This window comes from Asterias rubens, chromosome 11 (genome assembly GCF_902459465.1).
Source record: "Asterias rubens chromosome 11, eAstRub1.3, whole genome shotgun sequence".
NCBI lineage: Eukaryota > Metazoa > Echinodermata > Asteroidea > Forcipulatida > Asteriidae > Asterias > Asterias rubens.
The window spans coordinates 14,221,703-14,234,039 of NC_047072.1; the positions used below are offsets into that span (position 1 = coordinate 14,221,703).

General features: G+C 36.9%; 1 protein-coding gene across 1 annotated transcript in view; it reads right to left on the reverse strand.

Annotated features, from left to right (window-relative positions):
- Positions 1-12,337, reverse strand: part of LOC117296349 (tubby-related protein 4-like) — a 58,166-nt gene that overhangs the window by 21,848 nt on the left and 23,981 nt on the right. Inside the window, exons 5-6 of the mRNA XM_033779231.1 lie at positions 2,832-2,993; positions 1,516-1,699 (exon numbers count right to left, since the gene is read on the reverse strand). Of these exons, the coding sequence (XP_033635122.1) occupies positions 1,516-1,699; positions 2,832-2,993 (346 nt within the window). The remainder of the gene's footprint in view (positions 1-1,515; positions 1,700-2,831; positions 2,994-12,337) is intronic.

Below are 12,337 nucleotides of genomic sequence, written 5' to 3' on the forward strand. Positions count from 1 at the left end.
AGCAGTAAGAGGCAGCTGGTATAAAAGAAGCGTAGGTGTTAATTTGTCCTCGGCGTCTCAAGTGAAACAGCTTGATTGAAAACACTGACTTCTCAAAATGAAATGTCAAATGTTTCCCCATTTTCCTCTTCTTGTACACTTGAACATTCAAGAGCAACCGTTCCGCCAAAAAAGAAGTTCAACTACCCTTTAATAGAGTACTTGATTCTGTTCTCGAATGATTCTAATCATGTTATCAAGCTTTTCTGCCTCCAAGAACTAGCAATTGCATCAGAGGTGTAAGACCGAATGCATTACGCATGGGTGTTTGTTTTTTAAGGAAAAGGGTATACATACGTGTATAATGAATGTAGATGTGCAGTACATCCTTACTGGACACTTGAGAGGCAAACGGTACAAGGAGAGAATATGAGCTAGATTTAATCGCCTTTCAGCTGGACTATGTTTAGATTGTATCTTTACTAGAGGTCTCTGATTCAGTCAGAAATGGCAAAGTGAGGAGGATTTGCCCAGAAAATTTTATCAGTGAGAAATCTTTGATGCGGTTCTGGGGAGTGAAAGGATGTTGGGATGGGATAAAAATCTAAGCTTCGGAACTCATGGAAGATGTACACTGACTTATAAGACCCATGAGTAGCCATTTTGTTCTTAAGCTCAATGTCGCTAAAATGGGGCTCCAGTGTAAAACCAGTCTAGTGCTTCAAACATACATTACAGCCTCTCCCTAAAAAACCTTCAGAGGAACATCTTCACACAGAGGGAGAGAAAAATACATATTTGAAAAACTGACCACCAGGAAAAGAAAAAAAATTCAATACCCGAAAGTTAATGTTTACCACCTAAAGGAAATGGGACAAGGAAAGATGTAGGATAGCGGGTAGGAGATATTAGGCATTGGTGACAACATCTTGGAGTAATAATAATAATGCATTTATAATGCGCCATCTATCTAGTGTACAAGACCCTATTCCGAGGTGCAGAACAAAAAACAATACATACAACAAAAAAGAAATGTAGAACATAATAACAAAATTATACAATGAATAATCTACTGTCAAGACATGTAACGAGCTAAGTGTATGAGGATTTAAATAAATGAGTTTTCAGCAAGTTTTTAAACAATGGAAGAGAACTACAGCATCTGATGTTATTAGGTAAAGCGTTCCAAAGTTTAGGAGCACAAGCGGAAAAAGGCCTGATCGCCATACGATGAGGAAGTTCTAGGAATAGTTAAAAGGGACTTAGCAGAAGAACGAAGAGTGCGAGATGGGGCGTAAGGTACAAGGAGATTTGGAATATAAGACAGAGATAAGCCGATCTGAGATTTAAATGCACTAAGTAGAATTTTGAATTGAATTCGTTGTCGAATGGGAAGCCAGTGAAGTTCCTGCAATATAGGTGTAATATGATCATGTTTGTTAGATTACAGTGGAGTACGATCATGAAGAAAAAGGACAAAGGGGCTGAGTGCCGGCAGTGGAAGGACAGGGAACGCTTGCTTAACCAACGTCCTACCTTTCCGTTTCTTTTTATCTGGCTTGTCATCACACTCATTGTCGCTCACATTAATCATTCGAAACTTCTCAGAGGACCAAAGGAGTGCTCTGATTGGTCGGTCCTCAGCCAATGTGCAGTGAGTCACGAGGGCACCGTGGATATCCATGACCAGAATTTGACCGTCAGATGTGCCAAGTAGAACCTTACAGATGTAATGAAAAATCATTTATTCATTGGTTTTTGATTAGATTTATTTCTGCCTGAATGATCTGTTCTTAAAAACTAAACAGCTAGCCAAGAAAATCAATATAAAAGAGGTTTGTTTTCAAAAATAGATGTTTACATCCAGAATAAAGAATAATATTTTGTTTTACCTACACCAATGTGTGGTATAGCGTACTGTATATTTGGTGCTTTCCCAAAGTCCTACAGAAATATAAATTGGTATGAATACTACTCTGGTGGGATTCACAACCCTTGCATTCTAGAGCAAATATCTTAACCACCAGACCCATGAGCGTGAATGGAGGCCAGTTTGAATTCTGTTATTAATAGATAGGATTTGAGGCATTGCATGGTGGGGTATCAATCTATATTTGGTTTGCGGTAACACCCTGTGTGTATCTACTTGCCAGGAAGAGTTTGTTCTTAGAGAACTGTCTTGCTTTTTTCTACAACCGAACCCCTGAACATCTACTCTGCGGTAGTAGAATAAAGGAAGACAGTTCTCTAAGAACAAACTCTACCTGGCAAGTAGATACACACATGGTGTTACCGCAAACCAAACTTAATATATGTTATAATTGCATGGCGATAAAGAATATCAGTTTTGGTTTTATCACCAGAGCCCAATTTCATAGAGCTGCTTAAGCACAAAAGTAGCTAAGCACAACAAAATTATGCCTACCAGAATAATGTTACCGGCCAAAATACCATGCCACATGTACAATCTTTGACTGGTATCCTGCTTATTTTGGCTAAGCATAAAATGTTTAAGCAATATTTTTTGCTGAAGCGGCTCTAAGAAATTGTCCCCCGATGTTCACTCACTGATGTGATTTATATGTCTTTCTTTCTTGCTGAACTTAAGTACTACATTCACAAACTGAACCCATTAATAAGGAGCTGCTACAAATAGTGTGTACGTATAGAAACAGTGTTTTCATCATTAATATAAACTTGGCTCCTCGAATCAGTTGTCAATTTCTTTAATGAGGTCTTTTCTGTTAAGAAATATGATATAGGATTCCACCAGAATTGAGTACAACATGTGTAGATGTGACGAAAAACTAACAACCTTCTTCAGTAAAGTCTGGTATTAAACAATCACATACTTGTTTGTCATCTGGTGCCCAGGCTCCACAAAGCAGTTTAGCATCAAGGTTGAGCATTGACGACCAGTAGCGCTGACCAGTGACCGACCCTACCAGAACAAAGCCATCTTTATAACAAATCAACGCCATCCGACCATCATGACTCCAAGCAAAGTCGCTGACCTACAAAGTAAATACAATGTTGTCAGACAAATTATTGATTACAAAAGTGTATTTTTAGTTTATTACCTTGGCCTGGAGCGTTTCAGTGAAGATACAGGATGCATTGATAAAAGGAAAAAACAACCTTTATCAAATGTCAACAAGTTTTCTAAGAGCAACAAGCACTGTTTGATTAAAGTTAAGCAAAGATCTTTAGGCTATTCGAGTCAAAAACACTCTTAATGCACAGGAAAACAATTGTATCAAATTTAATGTACATTGTACTCCACACAAAATGGTCATTAGTTTTGGATGTGCTTTAACACTTTCAATCTTGAATTTAATGTTCAATTCAAATATGAATTGGTCGTTTTGAGAGATTTATTGAAATAAATCTGAGGTGAAGCAGTTTCTAGAAACACTTTTTCCAACTATTGTATTTTGAAAGTGAGTTTTTCATGCTCCTGAACCATGGACAAAGGAAATTAAAAAAAAAACTATTGTAAGACAAAACTGCAAAAAATTTCAATAGCAGAGTCTTTCTCGAAGGCTTGTGTATTTTTTCGGTTCATACAAATATATGTGAACCATACTTTTTAAGAGCAAACAAGGATATCTGAGTACATTTACATACACTGAAGTCAACTTAAAAATAATTTAAAGTCACTAACTCACAATCTTATTTTTGAAATCAGGATTCTTTCTAATTGACATTGACATTCAGCTTGTCCCAGCCCTATGTAAAATGTTTAATGCCAAATGTTATTTTTTAAAGATGTGAACTCCTGAAGGTTACCCGAGGGCCCAGGCCCTTAATTGAGTTAACCTACATGGTTCTGTTGAAAAGTTCCCACTTCGGTCAAGATCATTTCAACAGCAAAAAAAACTAGCCAGCGGCAAGACTCAAAACCTCATACTTAGACACAAATAAAAACCTTGGCTCAAGTGACAGGTCAAGGTTTAACAGTTACGAGGCCTTTACAACCTTTCATGCTTCAATAAATTGTATACTGAATTACATTTCATTTGTACATCGCTACCTATGATGGGGCCACTGTGTTTGTACAATGAGTTAGGCCACGTCTGCATTAGTGGCTTCAGCTATGGCTACCGCTTAATTTCCACAACATCATACATCGAACTATAGGACGTCCTTAGCAACACCCTTACCAATAGTCAAAGCTGAAGCTGGAAACGGATACAGGCAGCCTTAGTCATGTTTGCCCTGAATGTAAAGTGTATAAGGATATAGTACTCAGTATTTCATGGATACAATGGAGTCAATTGCATCCATACCCCTGGTCCGGGGCATGCCTTGGTGCCCCTTGAAATGTTCAAGTAAAAACTCACTTTCCCCCTAAAAAGTACCCTTACTAGTTAAAAGTATCTTGCTCTTACAAGAACAAAGTAGCAGGCCTGAGAACTCATTACAGTAAGCGAACTGTTTGGCATGTTTTCTTGGGCAACCGTGATCTTGTGAAATAAATGAAAAGTCAGAATCCAGTTCTCTCTTTAAATGAGACTGTTTGTCATTTTCACTGAAATTCATTAATATTACGAAATTTGATACAAATATCTGTTTTGTCCATATGTACATCCTTCAGGAAGACACAGCATTGGTGACACTCCTTGATCACATGTCTCGTATCAACAAATGAACATCCTACTTGATCAAAAGTTGGTGAGATTCCTAACCACCCAGCGTGAGATAACTGCAATGCAACGCAGCACTGCATTTTATCCTGGGTTCTAATAAATAATCAATGAAATGAAAAACCTTCAGTGTGCAAGCCTGAATTAATTCATTTCATCAAAGTCTGCATTCACAGCCTTGAACCTTTCTTTACCAAATCAAATGTTGTAATATCTTAGTTGGAAACGACAAGCCTTGTACCTAGTTTACCCTTCATTGAACGAAATCTTCTATGGCCTAGTGGGAACCTTACTGAGCACTAACATTTTTAGCCTTTCTTACAACTGAGTTAGTTTAAAGATACACTGAGCAAGACACATCATTATTTATTCTCAAAGAATTTAAATTTTGTTCAAATGAGAGGCTCAGAAAGTCTGCATTTTATTTTTGAATCCATCTGTAGGAACTTGAAGATGGGTTCAATCATGGAGGTAGGAATGGTTCATTCATAGAGTTATATATAAGAACTAGAGGGCGCACGAGTGATGCTTCGTGCACAAACGCCACGTGACCACAAGATGACAAGCGCGTCATTCTGCACGCGCGCTGAATATGAAATACACGTCTCTCATCCTCTCTCCTTAATAAATATGGTCAGCAAGTCAAACAAGACTCATTAATACAATTAAACAATCATCATACACAATTGAAATGAAATTTAAACAGGTGTTTATGGTCAAGATGTTGGAATAGAAGTCAAGCATTTACTAGGAATGGGGACCCACTTAAAGACATTTGGCTCAGATTTAAATCAACTTGCCTTCAGAATCCTACCACAGACCAGAGCCTCACATGTGAATATGGTTTTCAGTCCCTACCTGATAATGTCAGTTTTGCCCTTTTGGTTTTGTTTCTCATACATCTAAAACTGACATGTCTGCATTGTCTTCTCTATGTGTACAATGTATTCAAGCCTACAGAACTAGTTGCTTTTATGTATTCCCTAGTCTCATTACTAAAATGTTATAAAATATAAAAGTCACTATTGATAATCAGAAAGATTGGAGGTTGAACGCATAGCTCTTTTAGATGACAGTTGAATGATCACAAGTCATCTATCTGTCTTTAATGTTGAAGAGCCTTTATGAAATGAGTCATTAATTTATGAGCTGGTTAGTCTAAAAGCTGACATAGTCACGCAGAACTCTACATTATTGATCGCATGCTATGATGTATGAACGTCTCAACATTCCCAGTAGCAGCCATTAGCCTACATTTAGAGGGCATTTTTTATTCAAATATTCAACTGTACTGTTATTTGAATACAATGATACCAATGAGCAACACAATACTGTTTTTAAAGAGTATATTTCTGTCAGTCCCAGCAGTGTTATAAAAGCTCATGAATTATATACCCGATACCTGCCATAATCTTTCTGAGAGACTTTGGATCAATTTTACAAACGATGCCAGCAAAGCATGTTTTTTTATTCCTGTTTTATTATACCCAAGCACTTTTTTTACTACTATTTCATATGACATAAAAACTGTAGAAATGAATTGAATTTCCTTCCTTTAAAAACACATTGTTATATTTCCTATTATCCCTTTAAAATGTTGAAAAGGAAAATAAAGATGTGTATAAATTCGCCAAACCACCCAAATCATGAAAAGGGAATCCCAAATCAATTTTAATATCTTTGGGATGTAACAAAAAGGTTGTTGCACTTTCATTATTAAAAAAGTTCCCCTATTGAACCAGGATCTTGGCAAAGTAGTAAAGAAAACATTGCTTTATTCAGTTCAGTGTACTGTATCATGCCATTGCAAGGGCCTACTCCTATTTCCTCATAGTAATTGGGGGATTTGCATACATTCAGAGGTAAAAAAGAAATCAGTTATCAATGCAAAGGCTCTAAAGTACAGCAACAGTGATAGCGACTGATATGGCTACCTTGCTTTAATCCCACACATGCTTTTCAATTAACCACTGAGAACACTTTTGACGCGTAGACTCAGCAACTGCAAAGGTGTGATAATTTGAAAAACTGAAGACGCAAAAACTGAAATTGTAGAAACTCAACTACATGGTGTTGTGGTGAAATTTATTAAAACATTCTCAAAATAAAACCACAGATACTAAATGATCAATGCAGAGTTCTTTCAAGTGTTGTTTTGAGCAAAATAGCATCAAATGAAATGTTTGTTTATGGAATATGTATATTGCAAAAAGTAATCTAGCACAGAACAGGTACCCATTTTGAAATACAAAACCCTGTAATTTTGGGTCAAACAGCGTTCAAGCAGAAGTGTAGTTTTAACCGTATACAGTAATTTTCTGTATGTAACTATAAGCAAAAGGTAGTCCACACTCCACTCAACAATAAACACAAGGGTGACATTGTGGCTGGTGGCCTCTACTGATCATCAGCAGACACTGCTATGTACTTCAAACATTAATATGAAAATGGACCCTGATAATGACGAGAACTTAAGAACCAAAATTGTAACTTCAGAAGTAACAACAGACACGGTACAATCTATCCTGTCATTCACAGACACTCTCTTAAATTTCCGTAGACGTCCTCCTCCCCAAAATAATTGCCTGATTTGATCTAAATTACATAATTTATGTGTTGAGCAGTCCGGGAGGCATGTCTAGATCAATATGCAGAGATGTTTCATGGTTCTATAGGGAAATCATTGGATTTTCTCATCTACATGGGATATTGGAGTCAATCACACAGAAGCTCAATATTTGTCTACTAATTCTCATTTGAACATTCTGGCAAACAACAAATGCAAATTGCCTGATGAATGTTTCAGGTTTTTGGGGGTGGAACATTGTTATTCCCTTTTGAAGGTTCTACATTATATGAGCGATATAAAGGGTCCTTTGAGAACAGTGACAAATAAACATTATTTATCTTAAATTCAAGAGAAACGCTGCATGCATTTTAAAACTATCTTGTAATGTAAATTTACCGTAGAGAGGTACTTTTTTTCGAAAGTTTTTCTTTTCAAGTTGAGTGCAAGAAGTTTCATTGTAGATTTGACTAGAAAAATCTGCAAAGGCAAAAGAGCCATTCTGTTTATTGTCTTCTTTAATGTTAAATAATTAATGCTCCTTTTCTTTCAATAATTTCATTTGACTGTTGTAAATTATTGTACTAAGAAAAAATATATCTTAAAAATCAAAATTAAATACAGATAAATAAAAAAGTGAGCGATTTATATCTTTTTACATTCCATCAAACATCAATATCAAGCCTGGCTCATAATGTACTCCCCTGCTATTTAATGTCTACATATTCTTTCTATCGATCCCATTTCCTCCCAAGGGCAAGGAGAGGCAAAGTATTAAACCGACACAGCATGACATTACTCAGAAATCTCTTTCAGGAAAAAAAGGGGGGGTTATCGGCAGTTCCAAAGAGCAGAAACTGTTTGTCACTCACTGCGATGAGTTCCTGATAGACACTGATCACTCATCCTTTTCTCTGGGATGAGACATTTGCTGTTTTAATCTGTTTCTATGTCAACAAGCTAAGGTGATGTTTCTTAAAGGAAGTAGGTTTTAACGTCTCGTTTCTTGGGACATCCATGCGTCCTCATCCTCTTCACTCAAATGGTTCAAGAGGGTCTTCAAAACCTCTCATGTGGAACTGCTAAAACAAATTGATAATGTTGCATACTTTTGCAAAATCCTCCTTCGTCCAACCATCCTTGGATTAATGTTTATTTAAAGACACTGGACACTATTGGTAATTGTCAAAGACTAGTCTTTACAGTTGGTGTATCTCAACCTATGCATAAAATAACAAACCTGTGAAAATTTGAGCTCAATCGGTCGTCAAAGTTGCGAGATATTAATGGAAGGAAAAAACACTCTTGTCGCACCATGGTCACACGGAGTTGTGTGCTTTCAGATGCTTGATTTCGAGACCTCAAAATCTAAATCTGAGGTCTCGAAATCAAACTCGTGGAAAACCTACATGTGCGTCACTTCAGAGGGAGCCGTTTCTCACAATGTTTTATACTATCAACCTCTCCCCATTACTCATGATCAAGAAAGGTTTTATGATAATAATTATTTGGAGTAGTTACCAATAGTGTCCACTGCCTTTAAGCACAACTGTCTACATACATATATTGCTTATTTACTTTTCTGAAGCATATTTTGTGGGTCATGTAATAAACTTCGGGTCTGTTAACACCATTCCCCTTAAATAATTCCCGCTCTTTATAAAGTGTTAGCTTTAGTGCACATCTGGGTCTTAACACTTCAAAGTGACAAAAATCATACAAGGAGCTCATGAATGGTTTATTTATCAAATTAGTTGCCATTGTCTTGGTGAGAAAAACCTGAACTTGTTTGATACCTTCTGACTATTATGGATAATGGCATAACAAGAGGTGCTTAGAATGTTCAATTTCCGAATGTGGGCTTTAGTTTGTATGCTTTTAAAGGATGTTTCCAGGAAGAGAATTTTATTCAAGTAATTGTGTGTCATGTTTTATACTTTTAAAATGTTTAAAACATGCTGTTTTTCAATACAAAAAGCATATCCTTAGTTTGTGAAGACGAATTGCATTCAAAATGTTCATAAACATTTACAGTTGACTGATATGACCATCAACTTTACTAATTTGATAACTTTGAAAGGGTTTGTGTTGTAAGCCTGTCCAACCTCTTTAATACTGTAGACCATTAATTTCCAAGCTGACCCTGAAGGCCAATGTCTTTGTAGTCGAGGACTTGGCCATTAACAAGATTTCAAGACACTTCCTTTTCTTATATAAAGTGTTTGAATAGTAAGAGTAAAATATCAGGATTTATATGTACATCAAATTTAATTTTGAAACCAGAGAGTGCTTGTCAGGCTCGCCGAACATAGAAAGTGATGTTTGAATCACGTCATCACATCTTTTTGGTACGGCACATCAAACGTAATTTCCTTCAAGTGTGGCCACCTGATTGAGGATTGTAATGATGTTGATGATGAACTTGTTATTGTGTGTGAACTCCACAGTCTGATGTGATGTGGTGCCCTCGGCGTTTAACTGTGAATATGATACACGTCGGTATCCTGTACATTCACGTCATTATCATGATTGGCTATTGGCCGGGCGAATCATCCTTACCCTCATCCCCCCATGAGGGTTCCTCTCCAGAGCCTGCAAATCTTCTCTCCTCGTCTCCTTTATGCAAGTGTTCAATTTTACGCAACCCAACCTAATTTAGACTCCCTTGGCCCTGAGAATCCATCATTTTGTGTTTGCCACTGGGAAAGAATCAGAGTTTGCATCTCCTTGGTCGGCGTTAGAAACCTTTATCTGACATATTAACCTCAATGTTAGACTTGACAGTTCTCAAATAAAACACAAATGAAGCCATGGACATTATATTTGTTGCTGTTGTATTTTTTCCCACAAGTTAAGACCCTCTTGGGTTGTTTTGTCGCTTTGCATTTATGTTGATGAGAGAGGCAGTCTGTGCAGTTAGGTGCAATAAATGTCTGAATATTTATTATTCACAATGTAACCAGAATATTAAATAACATTTACTTTGTAGCGGTTTGACTGGTTCACAATTGCTTTTTATTTAAGTGAATTTAATAAACCTTTTTATACAACAATTTACGCTTCACAACTACACTAAATGCTTGGACCTGTTTTACCTTCATGTACATTTTACAGACAAGCTTTACAAGGAAACACTCTTCCAATGTGCATGATCAGTGTTACTATACATGTAATGTATGCGCATTCTTCCAGTCACGTTTCTTTTAAAGGAACATTACGGAATTGGTTTTGCTAACAAAACAGTTGCTGGCAGTGTAAGCACTTTATGTAATCCACCATATACATAAACTGCAACCTGTAGAAGTTTGAGATTGAACGGCCATCTGGGTCACGAGAAAATAGTGAAAAACTGATTACACATTTTGCATGACATTGATGCAAACAAAAGAGTGAATAAAGCGCTCACTGAGCGATAAACTCCAAACGCAAAGTTAGATTATTTATTTCTCATCAAGTATGACATTTCAGGCAGAAATGTTTTCTACTATCATCATCATTAGACCGTGTAAGTTTGATGTAAATCTGTGATCTTCTCGATTTTGTTTTCTTACCAATTCAGTAACGTTCCTTTAAGCTTATCGCAACATGCCAATCCACGTACAGGCATCAGATTCAGATAGGCTGCTTGGACCAAAAGATCGTATCTTTAAATTAAACACACATCTTGTGGTTTGTTATTGTACAATTACCAACTGATGTGAGTGATCCCTGGATGCAATTAAGACACAGACCCTCCTCTCAAAAATAAACAGTGCACATCATGTGAATAGACAGTGATACAGCAATAATTTCATTGTGGCTTTTGAAAACCCTGGTGTAGAAAAATTAATATTAGTATACGCGTTTGCCTTTAGTTAAAAATAAAATAATGTTCTGATGAGATGAATTTCTGTGCCCAGTTTTTAATCAAGCATTTTGGTTGGAACTTGTGAATGACCATTTTAGAAAATGTGTGCTTTTATAGACCTTTCCATGAAGTCAGTGCTGAGCTTTGGTTTTAACCACTTCACGTTGGAATTTTTACAAAATTTCACGGCTCACCAGCAGTATTATTTTGTTGAATTTTGTTGCAGCTTCTTGTTTTCCTTTTTAAAAAATGTGTCACAATAAAACCCTGGCTTAATCCCACTCTATATCCAACTCAACGATATTGAGATCTCAATCCTGATCCTTGACAGTGAGATCTCAGTCCCATACAGTGACAGTGTGGTCCTAATCTCACTCTATCCAACTCAACGATATTGAGATCTCAATCCTACTCCTTGACAGTGAGATCTCAGTCCCATACAGTGACACTGTGGTCATAATCTCACTCTATCCAACTCAACGATATTGAGATCTCAATCCTACTCCTTGATAGTGAGATCTCAGTCCCATAACGTGACAGTGTGGTCCTAATCTTACTCTATCCAACTCAACGATAGTGAGATCTCAATCCTACTCATTGACAGTTAGATCTCAGTCCCATACAGTGACAGTAAGGTCCTAATCTCACTCAATCCAACTCAACAATATTGAGATCTCAATCCTACTCATTGACAGTGATATCTCAGTCCCATACAGTGACAGTGTGGTCCTAATCTCACTCTATCCAACTCAACGATAGTGAGATCTCAATCCTACTCCTTGACAGTGAGATCTCAGTCCCATACAGTGACAGTGTGGTCCTAATCTCACTCTATCCAACTCAACGATAGTGAGAACTCAATCCTACTCATTGACAGTGATATCTCAGTCCCATACAGTGACAGTGTGGTCCTAATCCCACTCTATCCAATTCAACGATATTGAGATCTCTAATGCTACTTGAGTTTCATCTCTACTCATCAACGATACATTTGGTGATACATTGTACATGTCTGATAGACATTCGTATTTAAGTCACATAGTATTAAATAAGCTGTTGTACATAACTGTTCTCGTTGAGTGTGATCTTGAACTTAGAGAATTCATATGCCACACAGAAATAATTAAATTGACATGTCTACACACATGTTCTCAACAGCCAAACACATGTGTATAGTTTCCAGTAGGCACAAAGCATCATGTCTGACAGATAAATTAGTGAAACATTCCAGACAAAGGCACTTCACCTGGGATAGCGATAGAATCCTCAGGGCTGCCGGAGAAGACATATTGAAATCTC